Source organism: Thunnus thynnus, chromosome 23 (genome assembly GCF_963924715.1).
Source record: "Thunnus thynnus chromosome 23, fThuThy2.1, whole genome shotgun sequence".
NCBI classification, from domain to species: Eukaryota; Metazoa; Chordata; class Actinopteri; order Scombriformes; family Scombridae; genus Thunnus; species Thunnus thynnus.
In genome coordinates, this window is record NC_089539.1 from 25010180 (window position 1) to 25034439 (window position 24260).

General features: G+C 40.0%; 1 protein-coding gene across 1 annotated transcript; it reads right to left on the reverse strand.

The window, feature by feature from the left end:
• Positions 1-5784: 5784 nt before the first annotated feature.
• On the reverse strand, positions 5785-23437 carry xpot (exportin, tRNA (nuclear export receptor for tRNAs)). Its single transcript, XM_067582155.1, has 25 exons — positions 23278-23437; positions 20407-20560; positions 19365-19447; positions 19201-19257; positions 19039-19108; positions 18301-18519; positions 17917-18101; positions 16360-16528; positions 15112-15348; positions 14085-14123; positions 13938-14000; positions 13726-13850; positions 11960-12104; positions 11732-11851; positions 11520-11614; positions 11086-11155; positions 10675-10913; positions 9922-10207; positions 9385-9574; positions 9018-9134; positions 8800-8915; positions 8663-8710; positions 8501-8572; positions 6752-6808; positions 5785-6644 (listed from the first exon to the last, which is right to left on the reverse strand). Exons 2-25 carry the CDS (start codon positions 20491-20493, stop codon positions 6618-6620), a joined length of 2916 nt encoding a protein of 971 aa, XP_067438256.1. The 5' UTR covers positions 20494-20560; positions 23278-23437; the 3' UTR covers positions 5785-6617.
• Positions 23438-24260: the final 823 nt, after the last annotated feature.

A 24260-nucleotide genomic window follows, 5' to 3' on the forward strand; every position in this document is an offset into this window, starting at 1 on the left:
TTATTATATATAAATGGAAGTGACTGAAAATAGTGTCAATGAGACTAAACATTTCTAAACTCCAAAACTTGAAACTCCATTAAAATGGAAAAATAAACTAAAACATTTTAATTTTTTTGAAAAATGCCACAAGTCTGTAAACATTAGAAAATCTTGAGCCTCTCTGCTTCTTTTTTTTTTTTTTTTTGTCCAATGAAACTCCACATTTCCTGTGCAGATGTTTCACAGTAAGACTAGTAAGCTTTTAATGTGAAACATCTGCGCAGGAAATGTGGAGTTTCATTGACAAAAGCTTCTAACCGAACAAAAAAATGGCAAAGTAGAAAATGCTGAAAAATAATTAGTGAGTGAGAACAGTATTCATGTTTCTTTTTTTTTTTTAACAGAAATACTATTTTCATGCACTAAATTATTAAAATCTGTACTACTTTGCTGTTTTTTTCCCCACAGTTTTAAGCTACTGTCAATGAAACTCACTATTTCAAATCTGTTCTTCCTTCCCTTCTTCTACAGTCTTAAGCCACTCTCAGTATCCTTTTTTGGGGCAAAGAGTGGAGAATTTTTGTAGAACAGAAATGTTATGTGACCGAATCTTAACACTAAACAAAAAGCCGGCAAAGTAGACGTGACTAAAAATAGTTGGTTGGTGAGAACTGTATTTGTGTTTCTCTTTTGAACCGAAATACTGTTTTTATTCACTAATTATTTTACTGTTCTACTTTGGTTTCATTGACTATGATAAAAACAGCGTACGCTTCCTGCACAACTGTTCCCTTGTGTTCGTATAAAAGGGGAGACGGCAGTAAGTTGTAGCTTCAGCCTACATCTCTTCGGTTTGTGGAAAATCTTAATGCCATATTGTACCTTTTATTGTTGTTGCTGTTTACTTCCTTTCAGATTGACTTTTAATATGAAATATTTACAGGAAGTGTTACATTAACAGCTTAACAGTGATCAGAAAAACTGCAAAGTAGAAGATTGGAAATAATACGTAAATGAAAACTGTATTTCTGTTTAAACAAAATGTTTTCAGCAAAGTGGTGAGATTATATGACTCATGATGACATGGACATTATTAATTTAAATTTAATTTAAACAACAACCATGGAGGAAGGTCAGAAAGGCTTCTCGCCAAATCATGATCAAATATACTTAAAAATAAAACAGGGAAAATAAAAAATAAAGGCCGGTCTGATATTACAGTTTTTCCTCGGCAGTTGAGTTAAAGGTGCAGTGTGTAGAATTTAATGGCATGTAGTGGAAAGGACTTGGCGGAAATGGAATATAAGTAGGTTTTAATTGGTGTATAATCACCTGAAAATAAGAGGCGTTGGAGGATTCTGTTGGTTGCGATCTACAACCTAAATCCTTCACACTGCACCCTTAAATACAAACTTTCGATACTATTTGTATTTGTGAATTTACAGTAATATTTTTGCTGTTGCACCTTCATGCTGAATCACTTGTTCACTTTCAGTTTTCTTAACATCTGCTCTTATACAAGTGTTTTCCCCCCTAAAATCTTTAACGAACTGCAAGGCTGTATAAACTTTTCTCTGCTTGGCTGTTAATAAATGACGCAGAGTGAATGCTACCTCTTGATTAGTAAACACTTTATTGGTTCTAACAGATGTTCTAACAGAAGGTTCATCACCATATCAAAAAATAAATCAAGATCTCAACACATTTCACCATCAATGAACAAATGAATTAATTTGGCAAGTATTTCTTAGATAAGAGCAAACCACCAATTCTCCCCTCGGTCTGCTGAAGATGACGAAGGAAAGAAAATAAAAAAAACAGGCTGAAACAACCTGAAAATTCGTCAATAAGCATCTTTAAGTGGTGATTTTGATCTGCCACATTTCTTTAAAGACAGCCAATTCTGTATTTTTGGGTTTACTGAAAACAAGCATTCAGTGGCAGCGTTGACTTCTAGTGTTGGTGTGAATACTATGACGGTACAATGAGGGATACAATCACGTTAGAATCACTTCAGGTGTAGGTGAGGGGATATCTATCATTCAGGTTGTACAGACTTGGGTTTGTTGACGTTAATAACGTGAATTAAGTGCAGATCCTGTCAGAGCAAACTGTGTTTTAGCATTGTAACAGATATGCATGTTTACAGAGTCATAACTGGCAAAACTGAAACACTGTCTATCTTGGCTCTGTCCAAAGGTTGTGGTTTTTACATTTCAGATTTAAAAAATGAGATATGTGAAGTTAGCTTTAGAGGTTTTAGTAGGTGTATTTTTTAACTCTGGAGAGATCCAGGCAAGTCTTTTCCCACTCTTTCCAGTCTTTATGCTAAGCTAGGCTATCCCCATCCTGATTCCAGCTCTTTATTAAACAAAACGGAGACTGATATCCATCTGAACATCTCACTCTCAGAATGAATTAAGACTTTTTCCCAAAATGTGAAACCATTCCTTCAAAAACAGAAAGCACCTTAAAACACATAATCCTAGCTAGAAGCAGCTTTTAGCAACGTACCTTGTATTCCTGAGCTCAGGTATTTATTTTTCCACAAATAACAAAACAAAGTTTTAAAAGTCCAGTCTGAAAATTTGCAAGAAATCCTCTCATTTGTTGTCTTAATATTCATAGACGAGAAGATGGATATCAGTTTTGTGTGCTTAGCATAACACAAAGACTGGAAGCAGAGAGAAACTGCTAGCCCATTAGAAGTGCAAAAAATACACCTTCCAACAACTCTAAAGTTGTCCATTTTACATACAGGTGTAGAAAGAGGAATGTAAAAATGAGACATTGTGGTTTTAGGAGCAGTTAGAAGTGGAGCTATTTGTCGACCAACAACTGCATGCTGTGATAAAAGTCAGGAAAATACACCTTCTTACAACCTATTAAACATTAAGTACAGAGATTTAGGTCCACGATATGTTTAGCTTAGCTTAATATGAGGGCTGAAAGCAGGGGGAAAATGCTAGCTTGTGTAGCCCGTAGCTGGCTAGCATAATCACTAGGTGTCCATAGCTAGTTGATGTTGTGGTAGCTACAAACAGTTAGCATGTCCAACATTATGCTAGCTGTTTGTAACTAGCTGTTATGGTAGTTTGAAGCTAACTGCCACTGTATCAGGACGTGGTTAGCCTAGCTTAGCACAAAGACTGGATGCAGAGGGAAACTGCTAGCCTAACTCCTTAAAAAAATCCTTCCGACAACTTCAAGTTTGTCCGATTTACTTTTTATCTTAGTTTTTTGAACAGATGTAAAAAGGAGAGATTCTGGTTTTAGCTGGAGTTAGAAGTCACTTTTTAGCTTGGCTAGCAGTTTCCCCCTGCTTCCAGTCTTTGTGCTAAGCTAGGCTGAATACAGCCTTGATCAAACTCTGTACTGGGGACACAGATTTACCTGACATCCATCGGAAACATCGGATGACTAACAAGAATTTCTCTAAATTTTGAGACTATTTGCATAAATAGACTGATGATAGAGGTTTTGGTGCGATATTGTTAAATTAGCTAGTTAAGACTGAATTAGCGTACGTGTAAAAAAAAAAAATTTCAAGGATCAAAATAATGGCAGATTTTGAAGTCAATTTAAATTGGTGCTGACTCATTGTAGAGGAGGCACACAGAACCAATTCAATCCTCACGTTTCAGTTTATGAAATGGTTTATTATTATTAATTAAAGGATGAGACTGGTGATTTTCTCTATTTTTCTTCTTGTCAACAAATCCCACAAAAAAACAAAGCCAACAACGAGCTTATACTACTAAAAGGGTATTATTTAAATGCAAATGTGAGTCCCATAAATTCACTATTTTCTCCTGCTTCAGTAACATTTGCTCAAAACCACAATGGCCTATGTTTCAGGGAATTACTGAGGCCTTTTTTAAATAAATGAAACTATATGTTTATGATCAGTTTTTAAGGTTAAGATAATATTGGCATCTTCAGTACGAACGGGCTTGGAGCTGAGAGCCACAGTGCGTAGGGAAGTCAGAAGTGAACTAACACGTTGGTTTTTGGACTTTTATGGGATGTGTTGACAAGAAAAATATAGAACACCACCAGATTTAATCTTAAACTAGCTTTATTTATATGCCTGTATGAACACTTAACACTTTCAGGCACTTTTCTCTGGAGGTTTTCAAAAGGCAGCGTTTCAGGGAAAATGTATTGGAGCTACAGTAAGAAGTCAAATTACAAGGACTGCACTGAACATCACAAACTGATTTTAACAGATGAAACAGAACATGACGGGGGGGTGGGGTGGTGGGGGGGTATTTCTGTGACCGACATGTACAGTTAAACAGCACAAACTGGGGAATCACAATATCCAAAGTTTTAAAGAACAGAAGCATCAGTACAGAGTCGACAGCAGTTTGAAAAGTGGATTCGCCTTTTTTACATCAGCAGAAATGTCGTTACAGTCAGTTGTCACAGTTGGATCTCATCGTCTCGCACTGATTGGTTTCGTTAGGACAGTTTTTAACTGTTTTACAGCTCCTTCACAGTATTGCTCGCGGTTAAGCGTTGCATAATCAATTTGTCGATCATCCTGAATTGTCACAAATATAAAATTCACCGAGCTGCTTTTGTACACGGGCAAATTCATATTTTTTACATGAGCTGTACATGAATGATTCCTATGAATGAGTTATGCGTTTGATACAGAAGCTCAATCCTGCCATAAAAAGAAAAAAAAGATTAAAAGTAAGGAATGACAAAAATAAAAATAGCCCAAGTAAGCCAAACTTATGATATCAAATCAAAATTATGTCAATTTTAAGTCACAATTATGAGATTTAAAATGGAAAATTATGAGATACTAAATCAGAAATATGAAAACTTAAAATGATGACTTTTATGTCAAATCATGGTCTTTTTGGAGGGTCGAAATGCTGAAAGCCAAATATTTGACTCATTATGTCATACTTGTAGAATTTACATTTTTACAAAGTCAAAAGTATGAGATGATAATTTAAAATGATCTTTAAGATTATTATAAACTAACATACTTATGTCACCATTATGATAGAAGTTAACTGAGAATTATGACTTTTTAGTCAGAATTATGAGATTTATGAGATCACATGAGATAGTTTGTCACAATTTTACAAATGCAACTTTAATTGCAAGATTTTCCAGATCAAAATTATGTGACAGTGAGTCAAAATATGATTTAAACAATATTAATGACAAAAACTCGTTAGTTATTGGTTCAAAATTACGAAACAATTGAAACTTGTAAAAAATCTTGACTTTATGAAATTATGAAATTTGTAAGTTTATCAAGTCGAACTTATGCAATACTAAGTCATAAATACTGAGTCAAAATGATTAGCAAGTCAAACTTTTGACTTTTGAGAGTATTTTTATTTTTATTAGTCTTAACTTTTCGTTCTTTTAATTCGTTTTTATGACAGAAATGGTCTTCCATAGATTCCAGATGGTAATGAAGATTAAAAAAAAACTAAACCTAGGAACTTTATTTACATTTTTTAACATCTTACTCTCTTATTTACACTTTGTTCCTCCATTTTATATTCATTTCCATCTGAAATTAAGACATCCCGGGAGTGCTCCGGTAGCCTAATGATTACTGTGCACGCCATGTTGCTGGTTCGATTCCAGCCAGTGACCTCTGTTGCATGTCATACACGTCTCTCTCTCCCCATGTTTCCTGTCTGACTCCTCTCTATCAATAAAGGCAAAAAAATGCCAAACATCTATTTAAAAAAAAAAAAGAAGAAGAAATTAAGACAGCCCAAAGCATCAGTTATTTTTCCAGGAAACAGAAATATTCCATGAGGATTGTTTCTTAAATTTTTTTTATCACAAAAAACACCACAGGGGAATGATGTTGCTCTGAACTGAGTATCTACATCCAATTATGTAACAAATAAAAAGAGCTGTTGAGATAATACAGATAATATTTGCTTCTGAATTGAGAATTGAGGAAAATAAAAGTCCGAAAAACCTTGAAGGCAAATGCACATCGAGCCGGGCTGTAAGCACTTAATGTTTCACTTCAAACTTAAAAATCAACCATCCAATCCTCAACACATAGAAAAAGAAAAAATCAATGCCACATTTAAATAAAAATAATACAATTCAGCCCTTATTTTTTTTGTCCAAAATCTGTGGCAGCAAATGACATCTGAAAAAAATCAAATCTAGCATGTTCTGAAATGTGGTTTCTAACGTCGAGGTCTGACTAGAGTAAAGCTATCATTTCACAAATCCTAACAGGGAAGTGTTCGGATCGTTGAAGGATAATTACCAAATGTTTTCCAGACAGGTAGTGTCCTCTCTCCCACAGATCTGTTTACTTCTAAAAAGCCCTTTCCACACGACTCCGTAGAAAGTTCTCCCTGTTTCTGATCAGCAGTCGAGCTTCTTTCTGTCTCTGAGTCCACGTGGACAGCTCGTCTCGTCGGCAGTCAGGAGGGATTTATCCGTCCACCGACCTTCTGTCCATTTACCCGACTTAGACAGACTGGGCTTTGTTATGCATTTACTTTTTAAGTGCAAAAGCAGCTCCTATGCTAAGTTCCATTTTTTTGTTGTCGTTGTAAGTGGCGTGTACGACCGACCACTTCCTGTGAAATGTCCTTTCAGTCCCAGTGAACTTCCAGTTTTATTCCCTACAGCTTTGCTCGCTGGAAGAACGCCTGCACGGAGAGGAGTGAAGGAGAATCGTCAGGTGATCCATCAACTGATCAAATAAACTGACAACCAGCCAATCTCATCGATTATAATAAAAAAAAACAACTCAAACCTTAATGTAAGTTTTCAGGACTTTGATGTCTGGCTGCTGGATGACTTGACACAGCTCCTGTTAGAAAGAAAAACACATGAAAACTGGGTGAAAAACACCTGAATAAAGGTAATATTTAATGTTTTAAGACTTAAAAGAAATACTCTGCTTTCAATAATAATACTTTAATTCTTAAACCATCATTTCCTCCTTCATGTAAAAAACCAGAATCTCTGAATCTGTAAATATTGTTGATGTCTAAAGTTTTCCTGCTGGACACCAGATGTTTCCTCCTTCACTGTAAAGTTCAGTCTCAGTGTTTGTTCACTGGAGGCTTCAAGTTTCCACATCACACTTGTGTAAGGTCGCATACTGGACCACGATTGGCTCAAAGCTGGTTGTGATGTCATGAATCATGCTCGTATATACGTGTTAAAAGTTTCCTTCTTCAGCAGATGAATGTGAAAACAAACTCTGCACAGAAGCAAAGTGAAGAAGTAGAAAAATATTTGTTGTTGTTTTTTGAGCGGAGGGGGCGATAAGAACCGAAACTACGGATTTATTTTATGTAAAATATTAAATTTAAAGATGAATTCACAGAGAGCGAGTTGTCCGTCAGAGTAGAATATGTACGTTGTGTGAGTGTGTTGATATTTGGCATCTAGGCTCAAGGAAGCAGCACACTCAGCACAGCAGGCAGTGATGATGATGATGATACCCCTGAAGACCTCGTCCACACTAACACCGGGATTCCACCGGGCGCGTGTTCGCCGCGTTCCGGCTCCGATGCGGTTTTGCTCCGTCCTCTGCACGGCGCCCTATTCCACCCGGAGCGCGTCAGAAGCGGAGCGTCTTCACTGCGGGGAAGCCTTCCGCCGTTTAAAGTCAGTTGCACTCCTACTACAGTAATTACAGCAGCCTAGTCAAAGCTGATAAAGTCCCTTAAGGCTACCGTAATTACTGCAGTAGCAGGGCAACTAAACTGTCCAATTGTGTTAACTTGCTCAGCTTTCGTTGATTTGGTCATTTTCCTTGATTTTTGTGCTTCTGCTATGGTTAATTAGGCTACGTAGTTAATGGTTTCTTTAATCATCGGTTTTAATTGCGTTTATTGTTGATATATGACCAGGAGTCTGCACGGGGTGTTTTATTTTGAAAATCGACCGGATGCTCAATGCTGTTTCTGTGTCTGACTTCCTGCCCAGCTCCATCTGCTCTGTGCTGCTTGACGCGGCCTCCGTAAAAAATAGACGAGGCGCCTATCTTTAGTGCAGCGGAGCGGGGAGACGCTTCTGAAACGCGCCGCGGTGCGCCTGGTGGAATCGGATACATTGACTAGAGCGGCCGCGATCAGCTCCAGCAGCCGCGTCTGAGCTGGAACGCGGCGCACACGCGCCCGGTGGAATTTAGGGGTAAGCCCTTTTTCTGCCCCAGAAATGAAGCTTTTCCAAAAACCTCCTCCAGAGTTTGTAAATGTGAAAACGCTTGATGTTGTCATGTCTACAGGGAAAACTGAGCTTTGAAGAAACGCTGTTACAACGCTGACAGAACAGATGGTGACAGCAGTGCAGCTTTTCATTGGAAGAAGAAGAAGAAGAAGAAACACGACGACAATGGACGCATGTCGTTCTCGCTAAAAAAAAACTGTTTTAGAATTTAGCCGATAGATTCACATCTGAAATCAGGATATGCTGACTTTCAGGATCCTACATTTCCCATAAAGCAACTGGGTAGCATCTCCCCTTTTTCCTGCAGAACTGACCGACTTACCTGAGAGATTTCTGGCGACACCTGAAGTGAGGGCAGATACTCCTGCTGTAAGAACTGAATAAACTCCAGCCCCTAAAAAGGAGAAAATTCATCCATGTGTTAAAATACAGTTTTTAAAACTTAAAGAATAGAAAGTTAGTGAATTAGTAAAACTGTTTTTACCCTTTTGAGATGAATCATTTTCAGCGTGACGGCACACTCTGACAGCGTCTGGAAAAACAAACAACGTTCATACTGAATGCTGTGAAGCTGATAAAGCCGCGTGTTTCTAGGTCGGACGCCGGCACACAGAAACTCACCAGGACTGTCTGAGCATCTGAGAGGTCAAAGGTCGGTTTGAGAGGAGCCAGGAAACATGCGGGGACGATGTGTTTGTAGATGAAGTCGGGGAAACCCACCATGCCGTCTTTACCTCCTGCGGGTTTGATCAGAACGTCATCAGAAACAGAAAAAAAACAAAAACAAAAACAACAACAACAAAAAAAAGTAAGTTTCATGTTTTTCTAGATTTTCTGACCCCACAGTTCCACGAGTTTGGAGAGGATGATGAAGCAGGTTTTCTGAGCGATGGGATCGGGGAAGTCCACGGCTCCCTGGATGATGGTGAAAACAACTCGCTCGATGTTCTCCGCTCCTGAACGCAAGGAAAAAAAAAAACAATTAAGGCTGGCAGAAAAGTGCTGGGATGAAGCGCTGCACATGGGTCTTGTTTCTATGACAACAACATCTTGACGCCGGCATGGACTAGCATCACGCTCAGTCATCAGTGTGTATTTATTTAACTCAAAATGTCAGAGATGCAGGGAGACGAACGGAGTCTGAACAGACTTGTAAACGTCACTCTGATGTTTCCCCTTTAAGACCCGCCTCTGCTCTCCGCTCACCCTGATTGGCCATCACCTCGTTCATGCCACTTCCTGTGATGGTCTGGATGAAGCTGAAGTAGCTCCTCCTCAGCATCTGTTTCTCCAGGGCGGCCGCCTGGTCGTTGTCCTCCGCCGGCCGCGCCAACACCTCGAAGATGGCGGCCACGAGCGGCATGAAGACCTGCTGCAGGAATGGAGACACCTGCCGCTGCCGTGGCAACAAGAGAGAAGAGTTACCTCACTGTGGTCGTTTATGACGACGTCTTACAGCTGGTTTAAAATCTACTCTGATCTTTATTAATAGCATTAATTAATTCATTAATCAGCTTTTATTTCCAAGATGTATCTGTCATATATATTTATTTATTCTATGATCTTTTGTCACCTTTTCTCTCATATATAGTTTTATTTTAATTGTCTAAATGTTGTCAACCATGTAAAGAACGTTGTGACTTTGTTCTGAAGTGCTGCATAAGTAAAGTTCATTATTATTGATTATTATTAATTGATTAATATCAGTTTGAAAACGATAGGTGTCAGATTTTCTCAGCGTACCTTGAACTTGGCGGTGATCTGGCTGATGAGCGGGATGAACTCCTGCAGGTCTTTGGCCTCGCAGTCCTTCAGCATGTGTTCGGAGGCTGCGGGGATGAAGGGCAGCACCTCTTCCTCCATGCAGATGATCATCCGGTGCAGGAAGGAGCGCACGGAGCTGCGCAGCACCCCCCGCTGGACGGGGCAGCTCAGCGCAGGCAGGAAGGTCTGCAGACAGTCTCTGTAGACCTCCGTACAGCCGCACTGCTTCACCGTCTGCTTGTTGCTGAAAGCTTTGCTGGTCCGACTGCAGAGAAGAAGAAATGATTGAATCTCTGATCATTTGTGTTATACTTCTATCAAATTATTATTTTTTAGGGACTGAGCCCAAAACCTATTGTTTTACCCTGTTGTTTTTCGTGTGTTTGTTTCTTTATTATTACGCCACTTAAACCCTTAATTTGACCCCCTAAACATGCTCAAAAACTCACCAAATTTTAGACTTGATGAAAATTAGGAAATTAATTTGTTTTACACACAGGTGTGAGCAAGACAGACATGTCTCACCCTGCAGAAAATTCTCATCCTGTCAATCAATCTTTCAAAATAAAAGCACACCACACTTGTTATAAATATCCCTCATTTTTAAAAAGCAAAATGAGTGCGAGGTCCCGACCGACGCTGCTTGCAGCTTTACTTGTTTCTGAAGCTTTTAAGTAACATGTCTGAACGTCTTGTGTCGCTGTTCCCGAAACCTCCCGTCTGGATCCTCACCTGGCGAAGCCGACGGCGTGGCTCAGACAGTCGGCGAGGGCGGCCTGTCTCTCCTCCTCCGTCTCCTGCGGCAGTTTGGCGAGCAGCAGGCGGAAGGCGTCGATCAGCGGCGTCAGAAGGCTCCTCATCAGCGCCTGTTTCCTCTCCGCGGGACTCTCGCCGTTCACTATCAGCACGCCTGCCGCCTCGAACATGAAGAGCTGGTCGTCGCTGGTCAGGAGAGCCGGGAAGCCGTTTTCCTGGAGAGACGACAATTCAAAACAGATTGTATTGTTTTCTACTGGAATTAATCTTGATTTTAATGTCACATTTCTTTAATTGCAAAAATCTGGGTCAACAGTTAACTTTGGGCAGCTGAGAGTTTCTGGGTATAAGAACGATATGAGTGATTGATCAGATATTGATCCTTACAGGAGGAGTGAGTTCCAGCAGGTCCTGGATCCTGGTCAGGATGTCCTCAGTGAAGGCATTCATGTGTTTACTGTCAAAAACAAGAGCGTCAACAACAACAACTCACAACACAAAGAACATCATGTTTATCACACAGGACGTCCTATTTGTCATCGTGTTTACAAAGATATCAAGTTCTAATTTAGTTTGCACAAGATCAATATCTTATTATCAATATAACAAGTTATTATCTTGTGTCATTTTATTCAAGTTATAATGTTATCAGGACATCTAGATACAATCTTGTGCCAACATATTTTATTCAAATTAAAATGTGACACAAAGTTAATATCTTTGCTCTGAAGTTATTATCTCAAGACTCATTAAAATATCATTAAGTTGAATAAACACGTCTGAGTTTAGTGCAGGACTGTAATGTACTCTAGTGGACTCACTGCAGAGTCTTGATGAATCTGGAGAAGAGGTAGGCCACTCTGCTGCGGACCTTTGGGCTGTTGTGTCTCAGTCCTCTTTGGTCCAGAAATGCCATCTGACAGTGAACGCAACACATTTTAACACATCTTCAGTCACACAGGAGTTATCTAAAAATGTATTTCAGAGTGTAGATTTTCTTATAATCTGCAAAAAAAAAAAAAAAGTTACTCACCAAAACATTTGGAATGTGCTGAGGCTCCACGATGAAGAATTTATCGTATCGAACAACCGTTTCAAAGAACTCCAGAGACACCGAGCTGTGCTGGTAGCTGCTGACGCTGCAGGACACCAGCTGAGGATGGAAATAAAGTAACGTTCAGGTGTCCGTACCGTCGATCTACGAGCGACGTGCGAGCAGATAACTGAACTATACATATCAGAGTGGAATCATGTGACTGACCGTCCTCATCATGTCCTGCAGAGCGCTCGTCTTCGCCGTGTCTCCAGAGAAATGAGCGCCGTGAGACGCCGGCAGGGCCTCGCCCAGCATGTACAGCAGCCTGATGGCCACCTCCACCTCCATGAACGGAGCCGTCTGCCAGTTCCTGAAAAAAAACAAAACAAAACACAAATACAAGATAAACTTATTTATTGTTTGACTGGAGTAAAAACCTGTAGACTCGACTACTGACGCCTGCTGGTTCAGACCTCCATGCAGATTTTCATTGGTGTGATTGTTACTGTTATTATTTATTTATTTGGTAACACTTTACCTGAAGTCCTCCTATTTAACATCCATAAGCATTATATTAACATTCAGTAAATATATATTAAATATAATGTAGTTATGAGCAGATATATGAACATATGTACAGAATTTGTCATTAATTACAACTATAATATGACGACAATTTACATTATTACATTCATTATCTGTTTATACAGCAGCACAGGAGGAGTTATAGTTGTTGACTAACACATTAATAAACACTTATATCGTTATAGTGTATTAACTGTTTATATGCTGTTTCTAAATGTCAAATATAGAGACTTAAAATAAGGTGTTACTGTGTGTTTTAGCTTCTTTTAGTTAATAATGGTGTTAATGTGAAATGTGCATGATTAGGGCTCATATCCTGATAATGATACCAGTGTTTCCCATAGGTTGACTGCCTTGGAGCGGCGGTGGCGGCGGCGAGGGAGGGAGGGAGGGAGGGAGGACTCAAGAAAGAGACTCACCAGACATTTCTCTGTTCTCAGCGGCTGACATTGACACTAAAATGAGAATTGCCGGTCCACTTTAAAAGTCAGTCCACCTTAAGTGAGCCTGGTCAAGTTAAGCTAACGCGTTGTTGCTAACGTCGGGGCTAACCCCCTTCGATAGATGAGTATTTTCTTTGTCTCGAGGAGCTGCAGCATTTATTAACTGACAATCTGTAGTCTGTACTCTACATTTACTGCCAGATCGACAACTTACTGCTAAACTTTTCGTCTGCTCCGCTCGCGCTCACGTCACGTTTCTGCCGAGTGAAAATCATCAGTAGCACGTTGACATTAATGATCGTCTGAAATTTTAGCAGCGGTGCTCATATTCAAAATGAATATAGGGAAAACACTGGATACATATTATACCCCCCCCATCGTCTGTCCATCTGTCGCATGGATTAAATGACTCTTCTTGGCTTTTTACTTGCAAAGCTTTTATTGTATTTACAGTAACATAACAAGTGTAGTTGTCAACTTGAGTGCTTCGCCTGGTTCACTGTCTCTCCTCTGCTCCGCTGTGTCGCATCACAGAGCAGAGGAGAGAAGCAGCATGACCATAAATGACAATAAAACGCAGTAGAGACTCTCTGAAATGAAGCGAGTGCACATAAATTAGGTAAATACTATGAGTAACCCCTCTATTGTGTCATTTCCTCTGCTCTGTGTGTTTCAGCGAGGGCGGGGCTCGGCCTCCCGTGTGTGTGCAACACAGCGGAGCAGAGGAGAGACAGTGAACCAGCTACGTTACTGTAAGAGCAATAAAAGCTTTGCAAGTGAGAAGCCAACAGTAATTTATTAATGCAATCCACAAAAGCTGGACGGACTCTACATGAATGGTGCTCTAACACCTTTTTACTTTATCTCAGGATTACATTGTTCAAATCTGGTGATCCAACAGTTGGTGGCACTGTCACAAATCGTTTTTTTTTTCTCTCTACATAAGTAAATTCAGGCTCTTACTGCATGGTGTTGGTGAAGACTCGGCGTACGGCCTCCAGCAGCAGCTCTGGAGACACCTGAGCCAGACGGTCCAACAGCATCTTCAGCTGCTTCCTGTACTCCACGAACATCGCCTCGTCCTCACCCTGACCGACGAAACCAGAAGGTGCGTTACTGTTTAACGTTCACCGTGTCTAACGGCTAAAAGTCAGCACCGAATAATGAAAAAATACCTCGTTTTCAAAGTTGTACTCGTCGTCGTATGTCAGTTTCTTCATGACGGCGAGCATGATTGCCTGCAGTGAAAATGCAAAGTGTTAATATTTTATCTTGAAAATATAAAGCTACAACTAACAGCGTCATCGCAATCAAACACTCACCTCTATGTTTGTTTTCTGCTGGTCTGTCAGCTGAGGAAGCTACAAAAAACAAAATACATATCGTAAAAGTGTTTCCTAAACTAAAACAACAAGTTCAAATTCAACTCACAGAAAACTCACAACATTCATTTGAGTAGCGGCACAAATTTTACACCATTTCCAATATGTAAAAAAAATCACTAACAAATGCAACATGTCAAAGTAATTTTATATATTCTACTAAATTCCTATAAAGTGATTAAGGCAATTATTTATTATTTAAATGGTCTAAAATACCAGAAAGACCAAAGTTATTTAATTGCTTTTATGTCCAAAACTTCAACATATTTATTTCTAATACTTATAACATAATATTTATATGATTGTGCGATATGACTGAAAGCTCCAGAAAAGCTACTAAATGGTTCTTGTAATTGCAACTGAAGATATTTAGTTTAACATCATATAAGGCTAAGAAAGCAAACTCTCACAACTGAGTGGCTGAAATTAGAGAATATTAGAAAATATTAATATAATAGTTGGCTCCGTTATCAATAAGGCTTCTCAACTGAATATCTATTGATTAATTGATTAAGATGAATGAATCGTAGAAGCTCTACAATCAATATTTCCTGACAACTATATTCCAGGACTTCCCACCAAGAAGAAGCTTTTAATTCCTCCTGACTCGTCTAGAGCCGCGTCGATTAGCCGATCGACCCAAACCTTTATTGGTAGCTATTCTGATCATTGATAACTGGTTTTAGTCATTTTAAAATAAAAATACCAAACGCTTGCTGGCAACAGCTTCTGAAATGCAAAAATTAGTTGCTTTTCTGTGTTTTATATACTTGTAACTTGAATATTTTTGGGTTTTCAGCTGTTTTTCGGACATAATAAGACATCTGAAGACATCATCTTATACAGATTAAACAATTAATTGATTAACCGTGACAATATTCGGTAGATTAATTGAGCATGAAAATAATCATTATTATAATCATTATTTGCAGCCCTACATTGGTCCAGTTGACGCTTCAGGACTCACCTGTTTGAGGACGTGCAGGTATTCGTAGCAGAAGCCGACGATGTTGGCGGAGATGTCGTCGTCCTCGTGCACCAGCAGCTGCAGCAGCAGCGGCACTTTGGCCTCCATGGCCTGCAGCGTCTCGGCCGCCTCCTTCACGTTGCCGGACTTGGCCAGCTTGGTCCAGCTCAGCACCAGACTCTGTCCCATCCCGTTCACCAGCCGCGAGAACTTGGCCAGGAAGTCCACGTCCTCCTCCTGACGAGACAGGAAGAGAGAAATAAAAACTTCTGCCATCCAGGAAGCAGGAAAAGCCTCTGGGTGTGAATATAAACATGTGGCTCTGAAGTAAACCTGGTCCTCTTTTCTCTCATATCTGCACTGAACTGCAAAGACCAAACCAACCACCATCGACTGTTTTCTCTTCACACACTTTCTAAGACATTTTAATACCCTCTGATGGAATTTATTACTAATTAAAAATCTAAACCTCTCTCTGCCCTTCGTTTCCTGTCTGCTTCTTTACTACCAATCAAAACTAAAAATATGCAACATGTACTAACTGGATTTTAACAATCACACACAAAAAGGACAGGTATCCATATTAGCAATTAAATGATGTTTAAAACACACTATCATGTAGTTATAAGCAGATATATGGACAGTTATAACTTGTCCTGTGAAGAAATCTTATATTATTACAGCTGCGTTTTACTATATAGTCATTATCTGTTCATACAGCAGCAAACACATCTGGGTGTCCACAGGAGGAATTACAGTAAACACTTATATCTGCTAACAGCTGCATTACAGCGAGTTATAAACCTTTTATTAACTGGTTATATGATGCTCATGAATGTTAAATAAATGCTAAATATGGGAGGATTAAAGTAGAGTGCTACCAGTTACATAGTGAAAACATGCATCTCAACTATTTTACATTTTTTTCAGCTATTTCAGGGTTTGGATGAATAATTATGGTTAATATTAAAGGTCATGTTTGGACTGTCTGCTTCCTTGTCTTACCTCAGTGACTCAGAGCTGCTTAGACCTGAACTCGACTGTCTTGTCTACAGCGCTAACTGATGAAATGATGGACGGAAGTTGCGATAAACCAGAATTTTCCTTTAAGAATGACTTTTTACAGCTTTTTATCGTCATGGAAACTCTGCTTATGTCACCAGACATGTTCATTGCTCCAAAATGAACCTCTCACGTCACTGCAGATCGTTAAAACCCGAAGCAGAGCTCTGGCAGGTGGACTCTCACCTGATCCACGTTGAAGAATCCAGCGGACTGCAGCACTTGGCACAGAGACTCCACCAGCTTGGTTTTATCGACGGGGTCCATTCCTTTGTTGACGATTTCAAACAGGCAGTCGCAGGCCTCCTCTCTGAGCTCCTCCACCGACATCTGACTCAGCAGCAGGTTCACAAACCTGAAACCGTGAAGCGTGTGATACATCAGAAAACTGCTCTTTTCTCTGGCTGGTTCTGTTTGTTAAAGCCTCTGGAAACATGGCTTGAAATTATAAAAAAATGCATATATGATATCAAAGTTGAGTGTCTCATTAAGCATCCACAACAATCTGAATGAAAATAAACATTCATAACTATTAGAAAACTGAGCTCAAACAGCTCATTTGGCTGCTCAAAGCATTTTTCAGGACTGTGTGGGCGTGTCCAGATCACGTTTGATTGACAGCTCACTTTCAGCTCAAGTACTGTTTTATTTTCTATTCATTCACTAAAACGTTTTGCTGATATGGAATAAAATACCAAATCTATCAAATGGACCCTACTTGGTTAAAAACTTGACTAATCAACTAACTAGCAAAACAGGTTAGACCAGCCAAATCTGTGTTTTTATTTAACTATACCTCCCAGAGTATGATGCTAATCATTTTAGCATCCTCTATTCACATACATGAAATGGTTAGCATAGCTTGAACGTTTGCTAGTAGCTACCAAATCTATCGAATGGACCCTACTTGGTCGAAAGTTTGACTAATCCACTAACTAACAAACTAGGTTAGACCATCTGAAACTGTGTTTTTATTGAACTATACCTCCTGGAGTATGATGCTAATCGTTTTAGCATCTTCCATTCACTTACATGAAACGGTTAGCATTAGCTTTTCTATTCAAAACTTTTGAGCTTATTATCAACTACCCCAGTGGTCTACTAGTTATCTTGACTCATCGGCTAACTAGCAGACTAGAGTAGACCACACATATCTGTTTTTATTGAACTATACCTCCCAGACTAAGAAGCTAAGTGTTTTAGCATCTTTCATTCACTTACATGAAACGGTTAGCATTAGCATTGCTATGCTACACTTTTGAGCTACTTATCCACTCAGTGATTAATACAGATTTGGATGGTGTACCCAAGTCTGCTAGTTAGCTTAACACAGTAACTTTCAAACCATATCAGGCTAATTTGAATTCTCATTCTAGCTAAAAGCAAAGAAAAGTGCACTGCATTGTTTTATCATGAGGGAGATGAGAGTAAGTGTTGTAAAGTCAGCTTTGCTGGAGAGCCACGTCAATCATCTTTCTCCTAAATATGATTGCGCAGGTATTTATTACGTAATAAATTCCCTAGTTTAGCCCCGCCTAACTGCAACCCAGTAACAAGGGAAGGGAGAGAAACTTTCTAAAGAATTACATAGACTATGTCAAAGGCTATGTTCTCATAGTTTTTAGGTGTTTACTATATGCACATTAGATCCCAAATTACATGATTAATAGCAAATCATGGATTTGCCTTTCCAGGGGCTTTAAAGTCTCTCTTTTGTGTGTTTGTGAAGAGCGAGAGACTGACCGGTCGTTGGCGATGAGGTTGAGGTCGATCCAGGACACGTAGGCTCCCACCACCTCCAGACACTGACAGGTGAGCTCTGGGTGGGACTGCTGGTACGTCTGCAGGATCTGGAACCAGGACTCCACCAGGTTTGGGATGCACTGCTCCCGCATGGTGTCTTTGATTAAAGTGTTCCTGCGCGTCTCCTGAAGTGAGGAAGGAAACCAGAAGATGAGTCCGTCAGCTAAAAGTACAAACTCACTTCACACATACATCAGATTTTAATTCTGAGGGAAGGAAGCATAAACATGCAATAATCCCCCAACGTCTGCTGATAATCACACATTTCCAGCTTTATTTTAACTCTGCTGATGGGACCCCCGTCATTAGAAAGCGTGATCTTGCCTCGGGTGCGTGCAGGATGTCTCGGTCCACCACCTCGGCGTCGATGGCCATGAGCGTCCTCAGGTAGACATCCACGCCGTGAGGGTTCAGACCCACCAGAGACAGGATGTCGAAGAAGAACTTGGGCCACAGAGTGAGGTACTCCATGACGAAGGTCAGGGCAAACACTTGAGCTGCTTTGTTCCTGATGAAGGGCTTCTCAGGCTGAGCATTTATCAGCTGCACAGACGGAAGAAAACATCAACAGTCTCAGTTAAAACTCATAATTCATCGTTCTTATCTAATTTCTTCTTTAATTTAGCCCATTATTTAGTTTTTGGATTTTTTTAACCCTTTAATAGTTTAACCCACTAAAATGCAACTGAATTTTTTGAGATTTCCTTTTAATTTTGAGCCTCCATTGATGACGTTGTGAAGTAGCAAGGGATCATGGGAGTTGTTGTCTTCATTGTTAAACAAGCAGCTTCTCCTGGTTGGGATTACTTCAGTGTTCATCATTCAGGAGATTTTTATCTGCAGACGTCTCCTCTTGTCTAAAACCCCTTATTAATAACAACCCCCCCACCCCCAACCTCCACAGGTTATATATGACTTTATTTTCATGTGTGTTTATGGTGTATCGTTGTGTCAAAGTTGCTCAGTTAACCTCCAGAGTGTTTCTCAGCTGATAAAGATGATTTAAAAAGGACAATACTTGTGTTTTACATGTTTTCTGCGACATATGATGAAATGCTGTACCTGACACTGGAGCCACTTCATCAGAGTCTCTCTGATGAGCTGCTGTTGAGCGCCACTCAGACCAGCGTGTCTGCAACACAACCAACAGTACACCTGTCAGTTCAGTCGGATAAAACAATCGTTCCTACAGAGAAGATACCGCACTGGGTTCATCCTCCTCACCTGAACTTGATCTGATGTTCCAAAACTTGGAAGCAGAAGAACTTCACATGGTCGTCACTGAAACAATAAAATATGTTTAAACACACCTGAAACACGATCCATAAAAAAAAAAAAGAAGCTAACTTGTTATCTGGGCAGGTGGTTTAGTTTGAGCTGAAACTCACTTGTAAATCCCTTTAGCGAGGGCCTCTGCACACACCTCCCAGGCATCCTGAGACTCCTTCAGCTGCTCAAAGTATGCCATGGCCTGAAGACACACATGACAAGACACAATACTTTCATGATATCTGGCATTTGACGCAGGAGTGGTGACACAGCTGAGTTGGGAAAAAAGTGATATGAAGTAAAAAGAGTATTCTCTAGAGCTGCAACGATTAGTCAACAGATAATAAATTAGTTTATTTTTGATTAAATAATCGTTTTAGTCATTTTAATAGAAATATTAGCTTGTTTAAATGTCTCAGATAAGGGTGAGAATCTTTGGGAATATCGATTCTGGATTGAATGAACAGAAAAGGAGGCACTCCAACACACTGTATGCCACACCATTCACTGGATTATCAAGATATTTCAATATATAAATTATGAAAATAATAGATATGGATATGAATAATTTCATCCAAGGAGCCGACATGAATAAAAACTGAAATATGGAGGTGGGATGTGTGTGTGTTTAGTGCCTGTGTGGCTGATTTAGTTGGTGTTTTGATTGTGTAACTGACCTATTTACTGGTGATGATGTCAGCAGGAAGTCAGATTTCAACTGATCCACCTGTGTCGACTCTGTTTGTCTTGTTTCTACTGACAAAAAACCCCCAGCGCCTCTACGTCCTCCTCAATGTATAAAAACTGCCGACGTGTTTTCGTTTTCCGATGTTCCACTATATGTTCACCAGCTAGTCTACAGCTAACTGTGTCTGTTCGGTGCTGAGCAGGTAGTGTACGTGTGAAAACGAGGCTATGGGAACGCTGAGAGTGAACCAGAACAGTAAAGTTGCAGCCGGACAGATAAACAATGAGCTGAAACTCACTATAAAGCTCCGTAAAGCCGAGAGGAGCTGCAGAGTCTCTGATAATTCTCTGTAGGTTCATCACTACGAGCCACAACCAACGCATTACATACAAATATCTATTAAAGCTGCTTTCACTTCTTCCATAATAAATAACATTTGTGGGTGAAATGTTCTGAAACTCGGAGCTTCTTACCCTCTGCCTGTAGCCGGCGTCGGCGTTCGGGTTGAGCCCCAGCAGGGCCTGCTCGTCCATGATTGCAGCGACAGACTGGCAGGCCATTCGTGGGTTAGCTTTCCTCCAAGGCAGGTTCACTCCTCTCTGCTGCTGTCAGGCAGATTCCTTTCATCTGGAAAATCAAAGCATGAAGGAAGGAAAACGTGAGGAAACACTTTCAACTGTGGTGGAAGAAAGTAGAAGGAGTAATTCCTCAATGTAAAGATACTCCATTATAGGTAAAAGTCCTGTATCTAAAATCCTACTTGAGTAAAAGTAAAACTACATTTTCTTAAAGTATTATAAGAAGAACTTGTTGAGCAATAAATCCACCATTGTAACTGATATATTAGCTAAATATTAAGTACATTATTAATCTTTATGCATCAGCAGTGGCGGAAAGTAACCAAGTAAGTACAGTTTTGAGGTACTTGTACTTTACTTGATTATTTCCTTTTGTTGCTACTTTATACTTCCACTACATTAGGGAAAAGTCACTATTTGGTGGAGCTGTTAACAACTCATAGACATGTGAAATGTGACCCCGACTACACACTGCTTTTTGTAAGACGTCAAAAGCCAAAAAAGGTTGGAAACCACTGGTTTCATCTTTAACAATGTGTTGTATTTTAAAAGCTTGTTATATTATCCATTGTGTCAAATCTTCATCTGAAAAGTAACTAAAGCTGTCAAATAAATGTAGTGGAGTAGAAAGTACAATATTTCCCTCTGAAATGTAGAAAGTAGCATCACATGGAAATACTCAAGTAAAGTACAAACAGTAGGTGATTTGACGGGGATGAAGGGGGGTCCCCCTTGTTAGCAAAATTACCAAAATGCCTCCCCCCTCTCAACCCACTAGTAGCAGAGAGAGTGCAGGGGTTAGCCTGGTCTGCCTGACTCATTGATCCTTTATCTCACTGAGGTTTGTTTAAGTTAGAACCTATGACCCCGACTCTGAAATATCAGCAGCCTGACTGAGCTGTGTATTGATAAATCCATGGCGCTGTCTGTGGTGCTGAAGTAGCAGAAGGATTTGTAATTGCGCCTTTTTCCTTCAGTCCCGCCCATCTGTCAGTTTCGTCTTGGATTTATAATAATCTCTAAACTACAGTGCATTCAGAAAGTACTCTAAACCCTTCACATTTTTCACTTTTTTGTTATGTTCCATCATCAATCTACACTCAATACAGGGCTGGTGCTGATTGGTGATCGGATCGTATATCGGCGATTGAAGGGACGATCAACGGTTTTTCCTAACCAGTGCTATCGCTGAGGGGGTTGAAAGAGAAAGAGAGAGAGAGAGAGAGAGAGAGAGAGAGAGAGAGAGAGAGAGTGTGTGTGTGTGTGTGTGTGAGACAGTGAGGCTGGCGAGCAGAGTGTATGAAGTTAACTATATAGCTGTGAACATAAATTCAATTGATTGGACATGATCTGGAAAGGCGCACAACGGTCTATATAAGGTCTCACAGCTGACAATGTATATCAGAGCAGAAACCAAACCATGAGGTGGAAGGAACTGCCTGCAGAGCTCAGAGACAGGATTGTGTTGAGGCAAAGATCTGGGGAAGGCTAGAAAAAAAAAAAGTCTGCTGCATTGAAGGTTCCCAAGAGCACGATGGCCTCCACAATTCTTAAACGGAAGGAGTTTGGTCTGAATGCACTGTGTATACTATAAATGCTCAATTCTATATTTATACACATTATTGTAAAGTGACAAGTAGCAACGTGTAGTCGTGGAAGAGCGAGAGGATCATAGACACACTGCTGCCTGTAGTATTCCTATAATTTTCTTATAATATTTCTATAATCATTCAGTAGCGTTTGTGCTGCTGAATATACACCCCAGACTAAGCCACCTCTCTAACTAAATATTTTAGGGGAGACATGACTACATATATAGTTTATACTATTGATGTTTGATGTCACCTGGGAGTGGAGCAGGTCATGTGACTGAGAACATTAACCAATTAGATTACAGTTACATAATTACAGGTAAAGTTTATAAGACTACGGTGTGCTATGAATAATATGCTTTATTAAAGCACTTAATGTCCACATCCAGCAAAAGACTAGGCCTACACAAAATATGTATTCAGCGTAAAAGCAGTCCTATAAAATCTAAATTAAATTACCAACTATAATATAAAATATGTGGCTGGGCCTGTATGATAATCCTGCAGTCACACTGGGCCATCACCCCTGTTAGAAATGAACAAATCACCTACTGAGTACAAGTACTTCAATATTGTACTTAAGTGCAGTACTTGAGTAAATGTACTCAGTTACTTTCCAGCACAGACTGTATTTACAGAGGATGAACAATACAACCTGACAGCTCACATGATGCAACACAGCGTCAACAATTTTGGCCACGATGTCGCGTTGTTAATTAAACACCACTAATTAAACAGGTACACGGGTCATTTTAGGGGTTGGATGTCTACAATAAACGAGCTGTTTTTTGAGGCTGAAGATGCGAGCTGCTGGCCGGGCCACTCCTCAGAAAGTTGACCCAGCGAGCTAACAACTTCGCTCCGCCAGCAGAATAGCTGACTGCGGCTAACTGCAGCTAGCGTTAGCCGACTAGCCTCAGAGCTCGCCTGCTGGATCATCCTGACACTGGTACACGTTATAAAACCGGGAAATCTTTCTTTAACAGCGATACAGAGAGTCTACAGAGAGTAAAAGGCATTTAATGGCGCTTTTTTATCCTTGTTTAGTTCGTCTCTGTAACGGTTACTTGCTTCCTTCAATCACATCATCGCTGTGAAAATCTCACGGTGACAAACTCCGCTAACCGTTTTTTATTTAACGTAAAAAAGAAACGACACTTTCCGAAAACCTCACCTTAGTTAAGCCTCAATTCATCGGGTGTTTTCTCTCCCCTCTCTCTCTGTCGTTAAATCATCACGGAGCCGCTGCGAAGCCTCCAGAAATCAGTTGCATGTCGGTTACACGACAGAAGCGGTGGTGCGGCGTGTCCGCCCGGTTAGCATCCGGGTCGCCAATTTTCTTTTCCCTAGGATGGCGAAGTCATGACCCGCCCTACTGTGCTTATGATTGGCTAGTACTCGCTTCCTTCGTTGGTTGGATTGGTTAGGTTTAAGCATGAGGATTGGAATTGGTTAGAAGTAGTAGTACCAACATTGGGGTAAGCCAATCAGAGGCAGAGTAGGGCGGGTCATGACATCGCCATCCTAGGAAAGAAAATATCGCATCCGGGTCACCGCCGCAGGAAGAGATTCACTCAAAAGTACAAATATTAACAATAAAACCTAATTCACGTATTATTATATTTGTTAAAAGGTGTATTATTCGTGGGGGATACCGTGAAACTGTATTAATGACGACATAAAATCGTTATTTGATGGCTAAAGTTCGCGTACTGTAACGACGCTGAAGTTGGGTTCAGATTCGTAGGAAAGTTAAAGGAAGAGTTCAATATTTTTCACGCGAGTTTTAAAATAATAGTTCACAGCATTTTTGCCTGTGACCCCTTAAAATAAAGCAAAGTCTGCTTGGGACCCCTCCTCACATGTTGCGCTCTCTACCAGTTAAGTTACCAATTAACTGCTTGAAGACTGGTTGTCTTGATCCATCGGTTAATCATTTTATCCATAAAACGTCAGAAAATATTGAAAAATATCCATTAAACTTCCCCACAGTCCAAAGTTACACCTTCAGATGTCTGGTTTTGTCAGACTAATAGCAATAAATGCAACAAAAAAGCAAAAAATCAATACATTTGAGAAGCTGAAGCTTATTTTTTCAAAATGTCAATTACAATTAGTCAGTTATCAGAATAGTTGCTGATTACTCTTTTGTCGATG